The sequence below is a fragment of the Pelobates fuscus genome, chromosome 3 (genome assembly GCF_036172605.1).
Source record: "Pelobates fuscus isolate aPelFus1 chromosome 3, aPelFus1.pri, whole genome shotgun sequence".
Taxonomy (NCBI): domain Eukaryota; kingdom Metazoa; phylum Chordata; class Amphibia; order Anura; family Pelobatidae; genus Pelobates; species Pelobates fuscus.
The window spans coordinates 244184250-244208507 of record NC_086319.1 but is presented as its reverse complement, the minus strand read 5'-3'; the positions used below and the strand labels follow the sequence as shown (position 1 = coordinate 244208507).

The following is a 24258-nucleotide window of genomic DNA, read 5'->3' as shown; positions in this document are numbered from 1 at the left end:
TTATATACCAAAAACGTGAACCTAGTAAGTATGACATACTAACTTAGAGATTTGGACAAATTTTGGTGTTTAGCATTTATTGGCAATTCTGGATAAACTTTATTTTTCTTTCAACAGAAAAGGAAGCGTCGAGAAAAGGATGAGGACAGTGTCAGTCTTTATAGCTTTGATCTCAAGGTAACCTGCTCTTATAGTAGTGGTGAAATCACATTTCTAAAGTAAATGTAACTGACATATCTAGAATAAAATCAACAAATTAAAAAAAATCCTTTATCACATTATAGTACTTCAACTTTGTATATCACTGCAGCTATAAGCAACTAAATGTAGTAGTTGAAATATAACCAAGCACCATAACTAGTTTTCTAACATAGGCATGTCCAGATAATCCTACTGTGCACATGTTGTAAAAAAAAAACAAAAAACTGTTAATTTCCCTTTCCCTGCATTTAAATGGTTTAAAAATATAATAAAGGGGCGGTGTCTGACAGCCAAAGCAGGCGGTCGCATGTTTGTGGAGGTCCGGTCCACGAAGTCTATAATTACCCAATTTTCGGCATCCAGACCAGCCTTATTGTGTTCTGAAGAACTCCCCAGCGTGCTTAAGCCCCATGGGGAAAAAACTACGTCAGGATGCACCCCGACTGGGCAGGAATATTGGGGATTTGTGGCAGCAGGCTCATGGTGCTCATGGGCCCAAAATGGCGTCCATCACTGGGGACTGCTCGGACCTCTCAGACTATTTCTCCTGTGGATCAGAGGAGGGCTACATACCTGCTCAAGCGCCTCCACCGCCGACCCCTCTAATGACGCCAGACTCTGCTCCGGTGACCACTACAATATTAAAAGAGCTACTGGCAGACAGGCCGAATTGGAGCACTGGAAACTAACTCACACTCCTGCACACAGCAGATCAAAACTCTTCAACAAGAGGTCAGCGACTTGCAAAAGCAAAATTACTCCTATGAATGCCGCTTTGCTGCACAAGACGACTCCAGCCGCCGGAATAATCTGAAAGTCAGGGGGATTCCTGAAAATATACCTGAAGCAGAGCTCCCACATGTGGTTAGACTGTTGCTGACAGCCTTACTGATGCCCAAACAGGCCATTGCAATAGTGACCGAAGGTATATTACGGGTGCCCAAACCGCCAAAAGCACCACCTACAACACCAAGGGACCTGGTAATCCAATTCCAAAACGGAAAAGACAAAGCAGCAGTCCTGAATGCTCTAAGGGGCAAGTCACCTTACACCTTCGGAGACATGTCACTGGCATTCTATGCAGACCTATGCGGCAGCACTCTGGCATGGCGCCAAGAACTACGACCACTTCCCTTCCTTCTATAACATCACAAAATACGCTAGCAATTGTGCCACTCCCCATCACTGTCAGTCCTCCAAGGGGATTCAACCCACATCAATCGAGACCTCCAGGAAACTGCAACGATCCTGCAGCGCTTGGGAATCCCCAACATTACCTCCACATTGATGTCCCACAGATGGAACCCAGGGACTGCTGCAGAACTCGTGCCCAAGCTGGCCACATCAGGCTCTCATGTTGAAGCCAAAACTTGACCTCAAACAGGACTGCCTCTTACAGGCCTAGTTCAGGACTCATGCAATTAAGCATCCTCTTTCCCCAGTGCACAAAAGCCCACATCCTTACTCAAACATAGAGCAGGATAATTACCTCCACCCTTCTCATGCCGAATAGCTATTTCCTCCACTGTTTCTGCCCCCCTTTTGCCTATGGGTTAATTAGGCTAGGAATGTGTAAGCTGCACTCCTGAAAATGCTAGACAAGAACACACACATGTTCCACCAACAAGCTCCGGTTACTAGTTCTTGGCCCATCTTACTCTCACACCTCTATGGTAAACACTGGCACTGTCACCCTCTCTATAAATGCTGCATATCTACCACTAACCCAGCCACCACCTAGCACTTAGCTATACAGAAAAACCCACAGCCTGACAAATGTGCAACATTTTTGCTGTGATCTATGCTATTGTTTTACTACCAGTCTCCTTACTGCGTTCTGCTGTTTATACCTCATGTCATTCTGTGGTCATCTGTCGGTGCTGCAAGTGCATTAGGCCCTTCCCGTAGGAAAGCCTTGTCTCAGTGCTTTCCTTTAGAGTTTATACTTTAGCTGGGCGTGCTCCAAATGTGTTTTTTTTATTATAATTTATTTTTGTGTGCAGCAGGGTACAACATGCTTGCAAAGCCCCAACATTCATGGCAAACAGTGGGAATCATACGAGTCATAACAGTGTTGTGGCACATATTATACATGCATATTTTTTAGGGGAAAAGGGTTATAAGAAACATACACATGTACATAACTAGTGTAACTTCTATGAACATTTTAGGAGTGCAATAGAGAAGATAAACATTAAAATAAGCTTGAGACATGTCAGGGGCATATTTTCCTCCTGACCAGAGGTTGCCAATGGTGAACCTGAACAGTGAAACACAAGTCAGCTGGTTATGGCTTGTACTGAGCTTACACCTGCATCACTGTATGGTAACTGGGGTCTATGGCATCAGAGGGGGGCAGATAAAACCTTTGCATTTCCGACCTGTCGTTTTGGCAGGTGGGCCAGCTAAGAGGAAAAAAAAAGTTCATAAAGCAAAGACTAACCAATTTCGAACCGCAGCGTAAGTGTAAGACCTGTATATGGGGGGAGGAAAGCGCAGGTCGCCTACTGCCACCTCAGGTATGTGCACCAACGGGGGCTTCTGGTGTTGCTCTCTTGATGAATAGCGTGATCGTGGTCCGGTCCCAGCGGTGACCCGCTGATGTCGACATTTGGGTACTAGGCTGTTGTAGGGAGTCCCCTGGAAGGCCTAGTTTGATGAGGAGTGCGGGGGCTTTGGATATGTCCATGATTGAGTGTACCGCATCTCCCTGTCTCACTTGCAAGGCACATGGGGATCTCCAGCTGTATTCCTTGTCATGGCGGCGGAGCAAAGCCGTGAGGGGTTGTATAGTTTTGCGCCATTGTAGCATCTCACCGGAGAGATCCGCGAAGAAAGAGAGCGCCATGTTCTCAAAATCGAGTGAGGTAGTCCCCTTTAGTGCAGCTTGAACCAGGGCCTCGGCTGCAGAACCTTATAATCAGGTCTCTGGGCGCTGAATCAGGCACTCTCTTGGGTTTCGGAACTCGGAAGATGCTGTCCACGTGTACATTTCGGGACTGCTTGGACTAGTAGTCTCCGGCGAAGATGTTGGAGCTCTGCCGTGGGTATGCCCTCTGGTAGTCCCCGGATTTTCAAATTGGTGCGTGTCTTCCAGCTGGATGAATCGCAGGTCAGAGGTTGCTTGTCTTTTTGTGAGTGTTTGGATGTCCAGCTAGAGTTGAGCTATGGTTTGGGTGTGCTGCTCGGAGGTGACTTCCACTGCGCCGAAGCGGCCTACCAGGCCCGCGATGTTGGTGCGTAGCAGGGCTACATCTGCCTGTATGGTTTTCTGGAGCATTTCTGCCGTCACCGGTCTGGAGTCTCCGGTCTTGGGCTTAGGTGGAGGCTGTAATGCTGGCATTTGTCAGCCGTCCTTGACGTCTGGGGACAGCTCCTCCGAGTCTTCTGAGAAGTCGCACCATTGGCGGCCATCTTGAGCCCATATGCGCCATGTGCTTGGAGGAGAAGATCGTCAATACTCATGCCTCGTTTGGGTCTGTCAGGTTTCAACTTTAGTAATCCTGCCCATGTTTTTTAGGGGTGATGGAGCTGCGGCAGTGAGGCTCGAAAATCAGTTTTTTTTGGGGGGGGGGGGGATTTATCGCTGGGTTTAGGTATCTTAGCCCGAAACTCAGCGACCGTGCGTTCCGCTCAGGTCAGTTGCTTCAGGACAGAGCTCCTCCAAAGTCTTTTAAGGGACCTATAGTCTGTTAGAATCCCTGAGGCGCCTCTAGTAACTGTCTGATACAATCATTACATAATTATTTACTAAAGCTTAAATTCCTCAGAATTTAAAGTGCGTTATATATTTTAAGAACAGCTAATTTGGAAAAAATTTCAAGCTTGGCTGTGTTCTCCAGCATTTCACACTTTAGTGAATAATTCTGTAAAAGTTATGGCTCTCTTGCTTGCAAATATGTAAATAACATGTTTTATTTAGTTTTCATATGGTAGTTGGCAATTCTATTGTTGATTGACCTCCAATATTGTGCTGTAATGCTAACCCATCCACTAGTGGGCATTTACGTTGTTTGGTTTCCCATTTTGCCTAATGCATGTATGTGTGCAAATACCCCTTAACGTAAAATGGGATGCATTCATTTAATGCAAATATTTGGTAGTTAATGGGTTGATTCAATCATCATAACCACTACAGCCTGCGGTAGAGGTTATGAATTAAGGAATACCCTGGCCCTGTTTCTGTTAATTGGGTAAATCATTAAGCAATGGATCCATGCCGGACTTCAATCCTTTCAGGTGGTCCTGTGACATGCTTCCAGCTTCTGCAGGGCAACTCATTGGGGTGTCATCAGCCAACCTGGAACTAGACAGAATTGACGTTAGTCAGCCCAGAACTCTAACTTGCTTTGCTGATGGGTTGAACTTTGTGTGCAGCATTTGATAGTGAAACCCTGCACATATAGACTCCAGCATGAGGTAGTCATGTGTCTTGGAGTAACCTTTTAACTATGTTCTGTAATACAAAGTGCCGTCATCCTGTACTTGTGCAGGAAAAGTTGTATTAATTTACAGAAACCAAAAATATACTATATTAATCTTTTCTTACACGTATGTTATTGCATGTCAGGTAAATGTTTTTTCCAGCTAGTTGTGTGCCACATCTGAGTAATGTACCAGCATTAGTGTTACAACCCAGATGTTTTGCAACACATGTGATTCACTCAACATAATGTTTACTCTTATGTAGGTGTTATCTGTATTTTGTAGCAACTATATCCAACACAAAATCAAGTTAGAAAAAGCTGCTTAGTCATTGGCATGCACTTTTGTGCTGTAATTATACAACTTATTAGGATAATGCTGCTACAACCTGGAATCATTATTTGAACCCAGTAAGAAGTGGTTTGCATCTTCATGTAGTGTTGAATTGGTTTATTTTACACATGGAAAACTACATTTGCGTTGTTTTGTGTTTCATCTACCCTTATCAATTACATGTTGTAATTCTGCTTTGTTGTTTTTAAATATCTCTATGTTGCACGATGTTTGTCGCACAGAACAATTACAGTTTATTGTAATCCACTGGCCACTCCTCAGATGGCTATTAGAGGGGCTTCCTGGGGCAATCCTCCAATTTCCCATTAGCTTCCTCCTAGCCCAGTTAAATATTTAAACAACGAATTTATCCCATGAGGGTAAAATACAGTGATCAAAGGGTAGGGAAAGGGGTTAAACTTGATTGAAAAGCGGGGAGGGCTGGGTGGGATTTTAACTTAACATATTTTCTTTTGCAGGGAGAAAGTGATCAGCACAGATCAGTCTCCCTGCACTTCACACTGAACATGGTAGTGCAGAGAGGTGGGTCAGCAGTTCCTACAGCACATATTCTCACTCTGACTGGTTGTCAGACTGGTCACATGAGCTGGGACCACATGGTTAGCTGCTGTCCGTCTGAGACAGACTGCAGCAGCATTAACCCCACGATTGCCGCGATCTAGGGCTAATTTTTGTAAATGACAGAAATTTTGCGCCATGTCCTTAAGGGTAGGTCTGAAATTATGCAAAATCTCCATCTTGAGTTGCAAAGTGGTTAACAGATTGTATAAAGGGGGGAAAAAAATTGATGGCACCTATCACCTCTTGGCAGTATAATGGCACTAAAGTATAGGTAACGTTTCTCAGTTACCCTTTAAACAGGGAACATCACTTCTCAGGATTTTTAACATTGTTTCCTATATTATACAAATATGTAAGGTGTAGAGAATAAAATTAAATGTAAAAATCTATACCTCTGTTCCCTGCTATAAGGGGTCTCCATCTTAGCCCCTGTCAATCATTGTTATAAGCTCTGGCAGTTACAATAGAGAGCCTACAGACAAGAGGAGAAATGAAATCATGTTTTATTTTCTCTTCTATTGCAGTGTTTGCCCGGACTGGATGTCATTTGTCAAACCTTTTAATATCAATTTAATGAAAATGGAGCAGTACAACATTAGCACAGGTTATAGGTGATTTGCGATGTTTTGATTCTATGGTGTAAATCCCAGAGAAGTGACTAGTCACCCTTAATGTGTATATTATTTAGGGCAGGGAATATTAACCTGCAGGTCGCAAACTGCCTGGCAGCTGATTGTTTCTATCATCATAACTTATTGGACAGCTGAGTTCTACACACTGCTCCTGGCAGCTTGGACTGTAGCGATGAATGACGTCCCCACAGAGCAGCCTATGAGGGAGCTGTGTGTAGAATTCATACAAGCTCCTCCAGGCTCCCTTGTGCTACCGGACACCAAGGTTGAGGCCCTTTCTAAAAGTAAGTGACTGATCTGCTTCATGATGTCTAATAAACCCCTCCTCCCCCCTCCCCCCCCTCTCACACACTTAATTTGTGTGTATCTGTCAGTATGAGTGTGTGTACCTTAATGTCTCTCTCTATGACTGTGTGTATGTGCGTTTGTATGGCTCAATTGGGGATCTTTAAGTGTTCTGAAAATTAAGTTTGAGCTGTTGTCTTGGAAGAATTGTATATATTCAAAAGTATTTGGGATATGGATGAAAAGATGAAGGGGCAAAGAGAAAAAGTATGCCATGAATGAGAAAGTAGGGGAGAAAATGGCTCTTCCTTGATTTGTTTCGCTGTTTAGTAGAGAGCCATCTATTCCGGTATATATGTGTATGTGTATGTATATGTGTGTGTGTGTATGTATATATATCTATCTCAATCACTCATAAGGAAATCAAATAAGGGACCATCTATTAACCTGTGCAAAGATGAGAATTGAGAAATGTGCTTCTCTCCTGTGTTTGTTATCATTACTATATCACATTTTTAGCTGGATGAATGCAGCCCTCTTTCCATCCTCCATGCACTGATATGGCATCTGGCCCTCATGCGAAAAAAAGTTGCTTACCCTGATTTAGGGTAAGGGATATGTGTGCCTGTTTTAAGTGTGTTAGGCCAGGGTTTTCCAAAGTGTGGGTCACAACCCACGGGTCGCCGGGTGATTCCCAGTGGGTCGCACTGACCCACGCCTCCAGGACTGTCGGGGACTAAGGAGACTGTGAGGCAGACTGATTAGTCGGGTCCTTGAACCATTACCGCAGGATCGACACTAGGAGAGGGCCTGGCGCCGGGCCTCCTCCATTCAGTCTGCCCAACACCTCCGGTCTGCAGCTCCCCCAGGTTCCGAGCTGCAAAACGTGTGATAGAGGTCTCGCGAGCTCCCTGAGCGTTGCGATGGCAACACTCTGGGTGCTCGCGAGACTTCGATCACACGGTCTTGAAAACAAAGGTAGGACACAGTCTTCCACACCCTGCCTTCCCCTCCCACACTGTGACCCTTTCTCTCCTTGTCTCCCTCCCCACACTGTGACCCTTTCTCTCCTCCCTCTCCTTGTCCTCCTCTCCCCCTCTCCCTCTCCACCTTGCCCCACACGGTGACCCTTTTGCTGCCCCTTCCCTCCAACTATAACAGTTTCTCACGCTGCCCCCCACACTGTAAACCTTTTTCACCCTGCCCTCACACTGTCATCAGCACATACACTCCCTCCCACACGGTCACCCTCACCTCCTGTCTGTGTGTCCTTTTGTGTTAGTGTGTGTCTGTGTATCTGTGTGGGAAACTAGGTGTCATTGTGTGTCTGTGTATTGCGGGGTCCGTGTTTGTGTATATACACTGCAAACAATTGCACACCTGCATTCAAGCACCAACATTCACACATACTCCAAACAAAAACATGCTTACATTCAAACACACATTGTGTATATGTATTTTTTTTATATACACAATATACACGCACTGCAATCAAACATTACATACAAACATACCCTTGTATTAAAACACTAAAATTATATACAAACAGCCCTTCATTCAAACACCAACACTACACACACAAATCAAACCTACATTTAAAGTCCAGCACCACATACAAACACCCCTGCATTCAGATGCAAACATTACAAACCAGTACACCACTACATTCCAATGGCAACAGTACATACAAATACACCCATACATGCACACATATACTTAATACAAAAACATGCTTACATTCAAATGCTCAAACACTGCTCACAAATATAACCCTGCAATGATGGTCAAATGGTAGATCCCCAGCTGGCGTAGCATTGTTGAAGTTTTCTGATAGATGGAATCTACCTTCTGGCCACACTTGCACTCGGGGGGGGCCCAGAAAACCTACTTGCACCAGGGCCCTCGCTACATTAGTTCCACCACTGGGATAATAAACGTGAGGTGCCTGGATGAAAGAGCAGGGCACAGCACTTCTGATTCGGACGGAGTCTATGACTAAGCAGCTGTATGCCTTTAAAACAGATTGCCATGATGTGCCAAGTTTCTGCATCTAAAACTGCCGTGATACCCAAAATCATGCCTCTAAAACTGCTATATGCATGGTTTCTGTCTCTAAAACTGCCATGATATGCCAAATTATGCATCTAAACCTGATTGCCATGGTGTGCCAATTGTATGCATCTAAAGCTGCCATGGTGTGCCAATTGTACGCATCTAAAGCTGCCATGGTGTGCCAATTGTATGCATCTAAAGCTGCCATGGTGTGCCAATTGTATGCATCTAAAGCTGCCATGGTGTGCCAATTGTATGCATCTAAAGCTGCCATGGTGTGCCAATTGTATGCATCTAAAGCTGCCATGGTGTGCCAATTGTATGCATCTAAAGCTGCCATGGTGTGCCAATTGTATGCATCTAAAGCTGCCATGGTGTGCCAATTGTATGCATCTAAAGCTGCCATGGTGTGCCAATTGTATGCATCTAAAGCTGCCATGGTGTGCCAATTGTATGCATCTAAAGCGGTTTGCCATGGTGTGCCAATTGTATGCATCCAAAGCGGATTGCCATGGTGTGCCAATTGTATGCCTCTAAAGCTGCAGTGGTGTGCCAATTGTATGCATCTAAAGCTGCCGTGGTGTGCCAATTGTATGCCTCTAAAGCGGATTGCTATGGTGGGCCAATTGTATGCCAATAAAGCGGATTGCTATGGTGGGCCAATTGTATGCCAATAAAGCGGATTGCTATGGTGGGCCAATTGTATGCATCTAAAGCGGATTGCTATGGTGTGCCAATTGTATGCATCTAAAGCTGCCATGGTGTGCCAATTGTATGCATCTAAAGCTGCCATGGTGTGCCAATTGTATGCATCTAAAGCTGCCATGGTGTGCCAATTGTATGCATCTAAAGCTGCCATGGTGTGCCAATTGTATGCATCTAAAGCTGCCATGGTGTGCCAATTGTATGCATCTAAAGCTGCCATGGTGTGCCAATTGTATGCATCTAAAACTGTCATTGTGTGCCAATTGTATGCATCTAAAGCGGTTTGCCATGGTGTGCCAATTGTATGCATCCAAAGCGGATTGCCATGGTGTGCCAATTGTATGCCTCTAAAGCTGCAGTGGTGTGCCAATTGTATGCATCTAAAGCTGCCGTGGTGTGCCAATTGTATGCCTCTAAAGCGGATTGCTATGGTGGGCCAATTGTATGCCAATAAAGCGGATTGCCATGGTGGGCCAATTGTATGCCAATAAAGCGGATTGCTATGGTGGGCCAATTGTATGCCTCTAAAGCTGCAGTGGTGTGCCAATTGTATGCATCTAAAGCGGATTGCTATGGTGGGCCAATTGCATGCCTCTAAAGCGGATTGCTATGGTGGGCCAATTGCATGCCTCTAAAGCGGATTGCTATGGTTGGCCAATTGCATGCCTCTAAAGCGGATTGCTATGGTGGGCCAATTGCATGCCTCTAAAGCGGATTGCTATGGTGGGCCAATTGCATGCCTCTAAAGCGGATTGCTATGGTGGGCCAATTGCATGCCTCTAAAGCGGATTGCCATGGTGGGCCAATTGTATGCCTCTAAAGCGGATTGCCATGGTGTTCATTTTTTTAAATCTGCATTAAAAGCAAGTGGGTCTCCAAATATCAAAAGTGGATCTCTGCCCATGAAAGTTTGGGAAGCCCTGTGTTGGGCAGTTTCGTTTTACAGTTTTGTTTTTTTGTTGTTGTTGTTTTGGTCTTTTCCCTTCAAGACTTGTTTTGTAAAGTGCAGTTTAACGTTGCAGGGTAGGTGCCTATTTGCAATTTCTTGATATAAACTAGTATATTTGTATTTATTTTACAATGGCACATGTGGGAATAATTCTATTTTCCCTCCTACTTAGATTAGAGAAAGGAATGGAAATCTCAGTTTAGATGACTTGGACCACTGAAATTTTGACGTGTATAAAATATTACACCACATCTTACCCTGCTACTAGATTGGAAATACTCCAGATGTAGCTTTGGCATTGCTCCTTGGTGCATACTTGCTTGTGGCATGCAGAGGGTTAACATAACTGTTGGTCTCTACACCAGTATGCCAATCTCTCAAACTGCTTTAAGTATAGGCCAATTTACTCTAGACTAGAGGCACAAGAGCTGCCCTGTTTAGAGCATGGATATCTACGCTAGATAAGTGGGATAAACTAAAAAGAAACACACTACATGCAGTTTCATGTGGCTTTTATCGGTGTGTACATGCAGATTAACCAAGTCTCTAATCTTTGGCACATATTAACCATACATTGGCATGCTGTAATTCATTTATAAAACAAATGTCTTGTTTTTGAGAAGGTTTGTGTGCCTATGTGAATGTTGGATTCTTTTATAAGGAGCGTAGCGATGCAGTGGGCTAGGCTAACTTTGCCAGAATCTATGACCAAAGCCACTCCTTTGTGTGTATACAGCTGTTGCCAACTTTACTGAGGACTGTGTGTAAGGGATTTTTGTTTAGTTTTTTTTTAATAATGTAGCCAGCCGTCTGTGTTCTCGGCATGTTCATACTTGCATGATGAACAGTGCTAGAAAGGATGAAGAGTAAATCACCACTTTTCTAACACTGTACATCAGCATTATGTATAAACGCTGAAAACGTATACATAAGTACTTTAGTGGCTAGATTAATTTACACACACCCGTTAACCAATTTCTCCTAGTTCTAGGTGGAATTACTGCACTGTGTACATGGCTGTTTTATCGTGAAATCTGCCCCACACGCCTGGCTGTACGTTTTTAAGTTCTATGTGGCTCAGAACTTTACCCTGTGTGTAATTCGAGATGCAGACTAGTAGGTGTGCCAGCTGTCAGAGACAAATGACACGGTATTCCTCTGAAACACGCCCTGAAGGCAGCTGAGTCCGCTCCTCCCACCTTTTTAAGTTCTTGAAAGCAGAGCACTAGTCAGACATTACTTCATTTGCTGCCAGGGAAGTATGCAGTATGGGAAGGAGTTGTGAGTGTTTTTTAGCACACAGGCAGCTTGTGTATGAAAAACCAACACATCTAGCAGGAGCTAAGCCTATACAGTGGATTCTTTTCAGCTCCTGTAAGGGGGATATTAAATATGGTGGCTCATGATGAGATTGGAGGACTGTTGCCTATAAAAAGGACTATCCAGGTTATTACAGTTCAGAATCAAGCTTCTAAGGAATCAGAGGTACGTGTTGGATACATTGAGCTACATATCACGCTATGGTTGTTAATGTTTGGTTTTTACTTTGTGGTTCTCTACAGTGCCGTGTTCACATTTGGGATTTGATTGGAAAGCAATGTATGACATGCAGATATTAATCACATTAGCAAGCATTTGAAATTAGCCAGGTTTTCAGTGGCTGGCCGATTTCAGATAACCTGTTGGGTTATTTTAAGTCTGAAGAATATATTTGTTTCAAAACCTTGGATCTAAGGATTAATGCAGGGAATGTAGACTGTTGGATATATTTATTTTAATGGACTGTTGCTTTTGAAACCGGTTTCAGAACGTTGCCGTTTTTGGCAGCAGGAATATAAAGACACAGGAACAGACCATTTTGACAGCATTTTCTTTTTTTGTTTCTGTTGCTGCTGTTCTTTCCAAGCTCCTATCAATGTCATCAGATTGTTTTCCTGCCCTTTGTTGTAGGTTTAATCTTTTGAAGCAGTTTCCTCAATGAGCCCTTTCAGAGAAGAACAAAGTGAGAGAATTGTTTTTAGAAAATGTGTAGGTTAAGCCTGGTTGGCATATGCTGAATTCATAGTTTTGCAGAAGTCTTCATTGTTATGCTTTCTTTTATAGTAGAAATATGAACTACATAGCATCATCATGCTAAATTTACCCCATGCCTTAGCTAGCTAGCTATTTATTCCCGTCCCACATTTTCCCCCTCCCCCGTTTTTTTTATTTTTATTTTATTTTTAAAGTGGATGGCATGTTCTTTTGATAATTAGCTAGTGCCCTCAATGTAAAACGTCCACAATCTGTACCAAACATATGGTTGATCTTTTCTTGGGGAGATAGGAACTTTTTACATTGGTGTTCTTGCCCAAAATATAAATATCTATTTTAGTTCTCAATTTTAGGAACCAGAGTTAGGCAATTCCATTGTCACTTTGACATTCCTGAAGAGATTACATTGAACAAAACCAGTCTCCACTCTGGTATTTTAAAATGAATATTTTTATAAATTTTTCTGTCTTAAACTGGAGTCCTAGAACAAGAGAGGCTCCTTGTTGCAACTCTACCAACTGGTCAGAATAAAATGTGGCCAGACGGCTTTCATTAATATCTGGTATGGGAAACTGACACCAATGTGCCATGCAGTCATTCACACCTGTCTTTCACTGTGCATTAAACGCAATTGCCATATCTGTGACTTGTACTCTGTACTAAGGGTGATTTTAACCTTTCACACTTATACCACCACCTTGCTGGCTATTATTTAGCGATTGTAGATATTCAGTAACTGGAGTCTGTGAGGTTATCAAATGACATTTCAGTGATATTTGAGTAATATAATTTCGCAAGTTGTGGACACAGTGGAGAGTCCTAAAGTTACATGTTTCTGGTTATGGATAAAAGGAATATTTTGGTTTGCGATGAGATGAATGTTCAGCAATCACCTGCTTGTATTCATGTATTGTGACAATGAAATGAAGGAATACATGGTTTTGCTATAAAGTCTGAAGGTATTGTTGCATGGTGTATTAATGTGCAATGTAACTGCTTAAAATTTTAAAAGAAATAGAAACTTCAATGTGTTCATGCATTTTCTAAAACTTTGTCAAGAAACACCATAATCTGTTAATTCTGTGTGTTTTGTTACATCGGACAGTATGTACATTATAACCTCAGCAGTTTGAGACACAAGGAAGAAATTCTGGTCTGTGTAGTGGTCTTAGCTGAAATCATTATGCCTAATGCAAGTGTATGTCTCCAATGGCTTTATCCACTCCATGGTTCCTGGGAAAAATACAATTCCAGGCTGGTGTTGGTTGATGTTATAGATTATCCACATATCTGCTCCTTTGATGTGCAGTTTGATGTCCATCAGTTATGTACTGTCACTAGTAAGCATATAAAGAGCCTGTAAGCTCCAAGTGTGTTTGTTTATATTTTAATCATAGATTTTACTAAAATGAGCAGTTCATTTACTAATGAAGCATGTAGAACAAATATTTAGGGCGTTGAATGTGCCTGGGAAAGGTGCTATTTTTTTAATATATTTTTTTGAGAATGTAGTTTCCTTACACCAGAAAGTTAGCGTGACTGTTAAATGCATTATTTGACATGTATTGTCTGCCTTCACTGTCTGGTTTTACTGAATGCTTTTTTAAACTGTATGTGAGCAGAAGCAATCCTTTCATGAACAAAAGGCCAATCTCTCTATACATACTTTCTCAGGGTATGTTTTTAATAGTTAAACATTAACTACACCAACTTTTGTTCCACAGTAGAATGCAGTTAGCGTGCAGAGAAATACGTAAATCTGCATTGTCAGAGTTCCATTGCATGTCAGTTAGCATTTCATATTTGAACTTGCCTGTTATTTGATAACCTGTTTATAGTTCGTAGACTTACAAATATCTTTGGGACTTGAAATAACATCTTAATTTTTACATTTTTAGGAACCAAGCAATAAGAGAGTACGGCCTTTAGCACGTGTCACATCATTGGCAAACCTAATCTCTCCTGTAAGAAATGGCGCAGTTCGGCGCTTTGGGCAAACTATCCAGGTAAAACTCCTTTTAATGTGGTTGGTTTTTTTTTGTGGTTTGTTTTATTTAGTTTTTTAATGTACAAATCATATTTGGAAATCTTTGGCTTAATCACTGCAGCAAGAAACACTCTTTAATAGAATATTGTTATAACTTTAAATAGTATTTTTTTTTTCTTCATGCAATTACATTCACACAAGTGTGTATATAGTTTATATTCAAGCAGGAATTAATTCCTTTTTTCATTCTTATAGTCATTCACAATGCGAGCTGAAAACAAATCACCCACAAGTGCACAGAAATCCTGTAGCAGGATGGCTGCACCCACCCCTCCAAAAAGAAGGAATAGTGTCCTCTGGTCTGAGATGTTGGATATCAATATGAAGGAATCTCTGAGTGCCAAAGAAATTAAACGGCAAGAGGTAAGTCAGGTCCTGCTCCGTCTTTACTGCTGTTTTGCCTTTTGTTGAAACAATTAATAGTCATCCTCCATAATGCCTAAACTTGGCCTGGCCCCTCAAATATTTGTGAACAAATTTCACTTGATGCTCGGCCAGTCGTGTGTAAATAAGTATACATAAAATTGGGTTTATTTTATGTCTGTCATGGTAAGCCATGCCTGAACTTTCAAACGGAGTTCATCCTAAAATACTTTTCTAACAAAGCTATTTAAATTATACACATTATTTTGAGCATATTGTTAGCCCAAAAAAACATCCAAGCTCTCTCTGGCACTGGCAAGTGTGGGCTTGCACAGATGTTAACATTCCTATGGCTAGTCCACCAGGGCTGTTCAGATTTTTTTCTGATGCAGGTCAAATATTATTTGGATTCATCTAGTGCAACCTGGAAAATAGGAAAGTTACCATGTGTGTTCTACGGCTTACTGAGCACCTTCAACATGTAATGTAATGCAACTTTGTAATGAATAACTTTTTATTATCTACTACTGTATATTTAACATGTTTGCTCTGCACAATGCAGGCTATATTTGAAATGACCAGAGGTGAGCAAGACTTAATTGAAGATTTGAAGTTGGCAAGAAAGGCCTACCATGACCCGATGTTGAAACTGTCCATTATGTCTGAAGACGAACTGGGTCAAATATTTGGTGATTTGGATGCCTATATTCCCTTGCATGAAGGTACAGCAATTGATTGATCAACATGATGTGTTTAATATTCATCAAAAAGTCCTATGTGGTGGTCATGTTCGTTATTATTTTTGTTTCAGAATTTCTGGCTAAACTTGGAGAGGCTACGAAAGCAGATGGGACAGTGGGCCAAATTGGGCACATTCTTGTTAATTGGGTAAAATATGAAACTTTTTTTCTAAAGATGGTTATTTGTTAATAAATGTCATCACATCTTGCATTAGACTAACAATACCAATTTTATTTTTTACAGTTGCCTCGCCTGAATGCTTACAAACGATACTGTAGTAACCAACTAGCAGCCAAGGCTCTTCTTGACAAGAAGAAATTGGACCCTAGAGTCCAAGACTTTCTGCAGCGATGCCTCGAGTCTCCTTTCAGTCGTAAGCTGGACCTGTGGAGCTTTCTTGATATTCCTAGAAGCCGTCTTGTGAAATATCCCCTCTTACTGAAAGAGATCCTTCGGCACACGTCGAAAGACCACCCGGATATCTCAAGTTTGGAGAAAGCGGTGAGTAGTGTCAGAATCTGGGCTTTATGCAAAACATTGGCTTGGATGTTAAGTTGGCCTTTCAGCTGGGTTTACGTTTTGATAGATAAAGTAATGCGTGTTTGGTTAATTGCAGACTATTATTAAAATCTAATTTGAACTTTGCCATCATACTTTAATTTGTGTTTTTTTGACTAGTTAGGGAAACCAAAAGAGGGACATGTTTCCTGCTGATGAAAAATATTATAAAATATAAAAATATTATTATAGCCCATGTATAGGTTAAGTCAGTCTTTCCCCTTTGTGGCCTCCACTTGGTTATAGCAAACTATTCTCTACATGGGGCTTCTTCTGTTATCTTTAGATTTTAGATGGAATAATACAGAGGTCCCTTATTTACTTGTCTGTGTATATTTAAAACAGTTTTCCTGAGTTCACTGTGGATTTTTTTTTTCTTTTTCTTCTGCAGCTATGCTTAATTCAAGGAGTCCTTTCAGACATCAACTTGAAAAAAGGGGAATCTGAATGTCAGTATTACATTGAGCAATTGGAGTACCTTGAGGATAAACAAAAGGATCCACGAATAGATTCCAGCAAAGTGCTTCTTTGTCATGGGGAGTTGAAAAATAAAAATGGACATGTAGGTGTTTTAATTGACTATATTCCAAATGTTTCTTTCTATTACTGCTTTTATGGGTGTATATAGAATCTAAGAGAACCCAATAGCATTAGGAAGTAGTTTTGAAAAATGCTCTAGTGTTCTTAAATAGCTTTATTTTTTCAGCACTGGTATAGCCTTTGCACTCGCTCAATGAGCTGCCAGCGATGTTATGCCAACAGCTTTAAAAGGCCAATCTAATGCTCCTCATAGAAAACATTGGGGACAAAAAGCGCTTGCACTGTGCTCCTATTGGAGCCCCATAATCTCTTCAATTTGTTGACATGATTATGGTGCCTAATAGTGAATTATGTTTAATAGGAAATAGACCTATACGGTTTGTTTTTGCTTTTCCTGACTTTTTGTCTATGGAATATATATTAAGGATTTACGTTAGTTAAGCATCTTATCCCATTGCACAAATTGTGCACACAGTGTTTTTTTTCTTTTGTGTTTTTTTAATTTAATGCAACAGATTATTTTAATAAAATGTAGGTTTCACATTTGCAAAGCTGTGTAATCGTTAAATAAGCTGAACCTAGATTGGATACTCAAAATGTAATTCTTTTTTGTTTTCTCTCTCTTGCAGAAGTTGTATCTGTTTCTGTTCCAAGACATCCTGGTTTTAACACGTCCAGTTACAAGAAATGAGCATCACTATTATCAGGTTTACAGGCAGCCTATCCCTGTTCAGGAACTGGTTCTAGAAGATCTCCAAGATGGGGATGTGCGGATGGGGGGTTCTTTTCGAGGAGCATTCACTAATTCTGATAAAGGTATGTAGCTTTCTGTAAGGTTATTCCATGTCTAAAATTATACAATTTAAATAGCAAATCATGCTATGTTGCGTAATGCAAATAGTGTACCATTAATCTAAAAGAAATTACCACTGTGCATTTCATGTCAAATAGTTTAGTTATGAGTTTCCAACCTAGTTAGCCTTAACTTTTTATAGTTTGTATAAAATACTTAAATTGGCTAAATAATAGCCAATTATATAACTTTGTGACTAAGTGTAATCTTGTAAAAAAAAAAATATATATATATATATATTTATTTTTTTACATGATTACACTTATTTTGTACCTGATGAACATTTTTCAGCCCTGAGGTTTGCTACTTTTAAATTATGTAATTTTTTAATATATCTTTTTTTTCTTATTAATTCTAGCCAAAAATATATTCAGAGTTCGTTTCCAAGAAGCCTGCCATGGCCAGAGTCATACCCTTCAAGCAAATGATGTCTTTCACAAACAGCAGTGGCTCAATTGCATTAGAACAGCGATTTCTCCATACCAGCAAGCATCTCCAACAGAAGTGAAGGAGCTTCCTGATGTCAATGAAGAATGTGAAGAAAACCAACCACCAGTGCCAAACATCAAAGTACAACGAAGGGCGTCAACCATATCTGGTGTTATGGATATAGACTTAGACAAAAATGAGCAAAGTCCTGTATTGGACACCTCAAAAGACATTAAAATTGTGAAAACACAAAGAACACAGACTGGCAGCTGTAAAATACGAGAGAACACACAGCAGAGCATTAAACGAAAAGAAACCTTGGTTTAAGTTCCAAGTTGACATTTGGAGGGACTTGTTATTTATAAATGTGTACATTTTTTTTCCCCCTTGTAACGTCAGAATGTGTGGATTATATTTGCTGATCCTACTGTACTGTTTGCCTTCTTCCCCTTTCAGTGGCAGCTACTGGTATGCAGTTGACATTGTTAAAACTGGAGTCTGTTTTCTTGATGTTTGAATAATCCTAAGTGAAAATAAAGAAACCCCCCACCCCCCCATGGAACAATTTCTATTTTCACATGTAAATATTTATGCATGCAGGAAGTTGCACGTGGAGTGAGAGATTCCTAAAGTGAAATTTCATCTAGCATCTATAGTTGTGTTCAATGTTTTCCAGGGATTTTTCCAGCTGTATGCTCAAGCATATTTAAGCTGTAACCTGAGCCACTATTTTATGTCCTCTTGCAGTATCCCAAAACTTTACTCTGTAAGGACCAGCGTTAATTATTTGTAATCAAACCAATTCAGTGTGTATAGGCCCTACTCTGTCATAAGCAATCACATTCAATTCTAGAGCTACTAAAGGGGAAAGAGGTCATTTTAAACACTATATTTTGGCAATGGAGTAGATCGTCCCTGGTCCTTTTAGGGTTAATACAAAACAAATCTAAAGGAACAGACTCTGAGATTTTAACAGGTTTTACATGTTACCTACTGGAAATGTTTCTTGTTTACTGTACATTCCTCCTTTTATATGTGTATCCTGACAAGTATTTAATTTTTTTTTAAGTAGCTTAGGTTTTGTTTTTTTTTATGTTTTTTTTGTATTTTGAAGATGGGTTTGATTTTCTCGAATCACATGTATCCAACATTTTGGATCATATTTACATACCTTAAAGGGCAGCTGGATGAGAAAACACTTAGTCCTTTAATCATATTTTAATTTTTTATTTGTTTTGTAGGCACTATTGTGTTAGAGGTCAGTAGGAATTCAGAGTTGGAACTAGTGAAGGAGTTAAGCAATGTTAGACTTAATTTGTAGAAGTGAGGTTTTTTTTGTTCCAAAGACAAACCACTTGATGCTTAGTGGGCCATGGAAATGGCAAGGATAGGATTATGAAGGTTTTTTGTATGTTGTAGAAGGTCAGAGGGCATGTTGTAAATATTATTTTTTTTTCTAAAGAGTTTGAAAGAGAAGGTGAAGTGGACAAACCTGATAGCAGTATGATTTTACCAAATGTCTGTCAGATAAGATAAGGAAGTCAAGCTCAATAATGTGAAATAATAGTATATAGCAATAAGCAACAAAACTTAATGCTGAAAATGTTGATACAGTGTTTGAAAGATAATCCCTGCCCATCCAATTTACTCTGCTGTACTTTGCATATACTGTAACATTTTCCTTCTGTTGGATGTGATACCATGATGGGATTTCAGAAATTGTACATACATGAAATAAGCGGTTTCTGTAAATTGTTCTGTACAGCTATACGTCTTCAAGTACAATAAAAATCAAAAATCCCAGACATCTGTTCTTTCTGCATGTGAAATATTTGGCAGTGGAATGTTGTGCAGGATTCCTATTCTGTACCAAGTGAATGGCTGCATGGACGAAAGGCTGCCTTAAGTTTATAACCACCTATTCTTAAAATACTTCCTGAAACAACTGTTTTGCCCTCCTCCTCCCCGAAGGGTTATAGATTCAGTTGATAAATCAGATTTGCTTTGTAGTTTGAAATGTTACAATTGATTGCTATCAAGTTAATTTAGGAATAGGAAACCATTATACAACTACAAAACATTTACAATTAGAATCCCTTTTTCTTTTGACCAAGTATTCTTGTAGTTGCCAGTTTTGATATACAGCCAGAAACCTCATCTTGACTGGCAGTGGGTGCAAACACACAATTCTTTATTCCAAAATAGTCTCACTGTACAGTAAACTCTTATTGATGGTCGTACTCAATGAGCCAGTGAAAGCCAAGCTAAATGCAGATATTAGATCTTCTTAAGTATGTTAAACTTAAACAACAAAGTGTTTAATAAGAATCTTACAATTTTAGGTTTTTACTTATGTACAGGAATTGGTGGCACACAACTCCAGATTTCTGTAAGAAGAAATGGAGCACTCTAGATCTTGATTTTTGTAAGACATCCAAAGTGTGGAATGTCAGACTTAAGGCTTTGAAAAAACATAGAACTGTAAGGACTCTGTACACCAGGGATTGTTTAACTTGCAAGCCTAGAAGTTTGTATGCAAAATTAGCAAATTGGTGAGTTGCTTTATTTCTGTGTTAAAAATATGTATGCTGAGCAAGTAAAATAGCACATTTTAATATGACCGTAATATATGACACATAAAATGGGTCCCAACATTACATCTATTGCAAAACCTGAAGGATTTACAATAAAGGTGCTTTAATAAGTAGAAATGGCAGTGATGGATTCTTAAATATGGTCATAAAATATTGTTGAATGGAAATCTCGTATGACCAATAAAATTAAATCATGATGGGCAAAAACCTATACTTTCTCATTGGTTGTTGTAAAAGTATACAGACCAAAGAAATCGGAATTGCATGATCCTTCTAAAAAAAAAAAAATAAGTCCATAGATTAAATATTGTATTTCAATAGTTTTGTCTGTCATTCTTCACCTGATAACTGGCCAAAGCGGTTTACTAGCTTCAATTAAAACCTATTTTTCTTTCGACAACATATCGCATGTGGGCATAATTTTAATGGAACATATCCTAGTTACATTGAACAAGTAAAAATGAGGAAACCTTTTGATCACAAATGAAGATGCAGAGTAAATTTCAAGAGGGTAATGGCATGTGGCCAAAATACTAAGATGTCTAAGAATAAATGGCAAGTACACTAATTACATTGTTGCTTGAACATTTTATTAGTCCTTAACCCCTTAAGGACCAAACTTCTGGAATAAAAATTGTGACATGTCACACATGTCATGTGTCCTTAAGGGGTTAAAGGACTACCAAGCACCATACCTCTAGACCTTTCTGTAGTGGTTTGGTGCCAGGTGTGTCCTAGTGCCGTAATTTGTCAAAGTGTTAGGAACTGGGTTTCCTGGGTGTGTGTTGGCTTTAAGAACTCTTATCTTTCTCAGCCAATTAAAGTGCCCTCTAAAGTACTCTGTTTAACACAGTGGAGCTAACTGAATTTTCATGCAAGGAGAATCTGGAAGGTAGCCATGCTGAACTAGTTTAACAAATTACTCTGGAAGAGTGACACTCCAGATATTATAATGCTTTAAAGGAAGGATAGGCAACATATGACATTCCAGATGGGAACTACATTTCCCATGTTGCTTTGCCAGCATTCTGGCTTTAAGAGCATTAAGGGTGATGTAGTCCACAACATTTAGAGTGCCCAGGATTGACTACCACTGCTTTAAAAGGTTATTTTAAGCAACATAACCACTACATTCCGCTGTGCTTATTATGGTAGGAGTATCCTGTCCAATGGAGTAAACTGGTTTTCAACGGTTTGCTTTTTTACCTTACAGTTTGCCCTGGTCTCCACCAGAGTGGTCCTCTATGGCTGTTGACTGCGCTTAGCCAATGAATGCAACTCTGCATATAAATATGGCATTACATACATTTCAGTTACACTTCCAGCAGCAAGGGAGTTTAACTCTATATGTGCAGCGTTTAATAGCAAAAGCACCCTTTTTCAGATTACTGAAGTGGTCATGGTGCTTGAAGTAACTGTTGGGATTTACATTCAACAGCCAGCCACTTCAATAGTTTTCCCCTGAAATGGAGCAAAAATGTCACCATCCAAAAACAACTACTAGAAAACTGATAAGGAAAAACAGGAGATCCTTGTATGCGTGTGCTATATTGGTGATCAAATAAGTAAGTCATCATTCATATACACAGTATAGGCTTATGTGTGAAAATACAGTCGCATGTAACATTTATTTGTGTATGTGTTGGTTTTAGAAATGTCTCCAGTTTTACAATATATAAGCATAGGGTTGGCTTTCTTTTGAAGTCTTAACTTTTAATTCCCTTGACAAAAGAAAAGCCTGAAGGCGTGTGAATTAACATAATGATATTTAATGCCCACATTCCTTAGGAATTCTGGTCAAGATCTGTACTGGCGAGAAGGGCCTCCACATACATCCTCTAATTGCAATAATCCCAGCTTTCCAGTGATCTCTCCTTTAAATGTTTAAAGTGACAATGTTAGGTTAAAGGAAAGTATATAGTAGGTGCTTTGAGGAAACATTTTACCATATTTTTATGTACTGTTGAAAATAAATGTAGCTTTGAAGAATAATTTATTATAGCTTGCATTAGAACGTAGAGTAATATTCTTTTTCCATATGTACCTTTCCATAGTTTCCTGTTCTATATATATTCTGTAAATACAGTTCTTGGTTTTCCACTGAAATCTGTGATTTGCACAGGAGGTGACTGTATATGGATATTTTCCATGAACCAAGCTATTTGTACAATTGTAATAGATTTGTGCAGCTCTTATTAGCCTAAATTCCATTTTATTCATTTAGGAGAGATGAGAGTCCTTAAAGTCAATTACTACTCTAGAGCTACACGTTATGATGTCATATACAACTATACTATTTAAAAAACTGAACTTATTAAGCAGAGCTTTTTTTTAACCAAAGGGAAAAAAATGAAAATTAAATAACAAGACCTGAACTACATGCTATACATCATACAGCTCTGTGCTAGTGTCCCTTTAAACCACATTAATAGTTTTTACAGACAAGGCTGAACTTGCTTTAGAGAAGGAAAAGAAGACAGGACTGCTGTTTAGATTTAGATAATGGGTGTTTTGGAACAAAGCCAGACAATCTCAATCCAAAGGAATCCGATCTTTTTGTAGGAACTGCCTTGGGTTATTCAGGAAGGTGGAAAAATTGACTAAAATACATTATGTATAGAATGGTTGGCTTGTGCGAACAGAATCCCTGTTTTTCCATTCTATGTATCTGAACATATTATATTTGAGAAGGAAATGTCAGTTGTTTTGTGTATACAATGTAGTTGTTCATGAAATCATTATAAAGATAGAATAAAGGGTAAACAATTGTAAATTAAAATACGACTGATTCATGTTAGTGGTACACGGACTGTCCTGCAAAAGGGTTACATAACATAAAAAATGGGTGTTATTTCTAAAATAGTGTGCAAGCTACCTTTTTTTGGAGGGAAGGGGGGTAAAGAATGCTATGGCTATTGCTGTCACCCAGTAGTGCGAGTTTGACTTCAGGGCTTAATTTTGTGTGTTGAGGCATGGACTCCACAAGCTCTTTGAAAGTGTCCTGTGGTATCTGGTACCAAGACAATAGCAAGTGAGATGGTGTCTCCATGGATCAGATTTGTTGTTCCATCATATCCCACAGATGCTCCAGCAGATTGAGGTCTGGGGAATATGGATGCCAATGCAACACCTTGAACTCTGTCATGTTCCTCAAAACATTCTTGAACAGGTTTTTCAGTGGGGCAGGTTGCCTTATTGTGCTGAAAAAGATCACTGCCGTCAGGGAACATCATTGCAATGAAAAGGGTGTATGTGGTCTGTAACAATCTCTAGGCATGTGATACATGTCAAAATAAATCCACATAAATATCAGGATCCAGGATTTCCCAGAAGAACATTTCCAAGAGAATAACACTCCCTCCGCTGGCCTACCTACTTCCCATAGTGCATCCTGCTGCCATCTATTTCCAGGTAAATGATGCACATGCACATAGCCACCCCCCTGATCTAAAATAAAACTTCCATTGTTCTATGGTCCAGATATGATGCTGACATCTCTACTGAAGGTGCTTTTGGCCCCATATGCAGCAAGTTGTGATGCACTGTGTGTTCTGACATCTTTATATCATGGTCAGCATTAAGTGTTTCAGCAATTTGAGCTACAGTAGATCAGAACAGATGGGCTAGCTTTTGCTCACTATGTGCATCGATGAGCCTTGGGTGCCCATGCTAATACACTGGTTGTCCTTCCTTGCACCACTTTTGGTAGGTACCTACCACTGCATACTGGAAACACCCAATAAGTTGACGTTTTGGAGATGCTCTGACCCAGTCTTGTAGCCAACACTTTTTTCACTTGCCCATTTTTCCCGCTTCCAACACATGAAATGCAAGAACTGACTGCTGACTTGCTGCCCAATATATCCCAGCTCTTGACAGGTGCCGTTGTAACAATATAATCAATGTTATTTACTTCGCCTGACAGTGTTTTTAAT

At 40.1% G+C, this 24258-nt stretch overlaps 1 protein-coding gene across 2 annotated transcripts in view; it reads left to right on the top strand.

The window, feature by feature from the left end:
- The window catches only part of NET1 (neuroepithelial cell transforming 1), a 46984-nt gene extending 27450 nt beyond the window's left edge, over positions 1-19534 (top strand). The window contains exons 3-11 of one of the 2 annotated variants that reach the window (XM_063448292.1): positions 118-177; positions 14097-14204; positions 14441-14608; positions 15171-15330; positions 15420-15496; positions 15593-15850; positions 16299-16469; positions 17077-17263; positions 17659-19534. In XM_063448292.1, the coding sequence (XP_063304362.1) occupies positions 118-177; positions 14097-14204; positions 14441-14608; positions 15171-15330; positions 15420-15496; positions 15593-15850; positions 16299-16469; positions 17077-17263; positions 17659-18056 (1587 nt within the window). In that variant the 3' untranslated portion in view covers positions 18057-19534. Of the gene's footprint in view, positions 1-117; positions 178-11394; positions 11650-14096; positions 14205-14440; positions 14609-15170; positions 15331-15419; positions 15497-15592; positions 15851-16298; positions 16470-17076; positions 17264-17658 lie in introns of those variants that run through there. The other variant, XM_063448293.1, reaches the window with a different exon arrangement.
- Positions 19535-24258: the final 4724 nt, after the last annotated feature.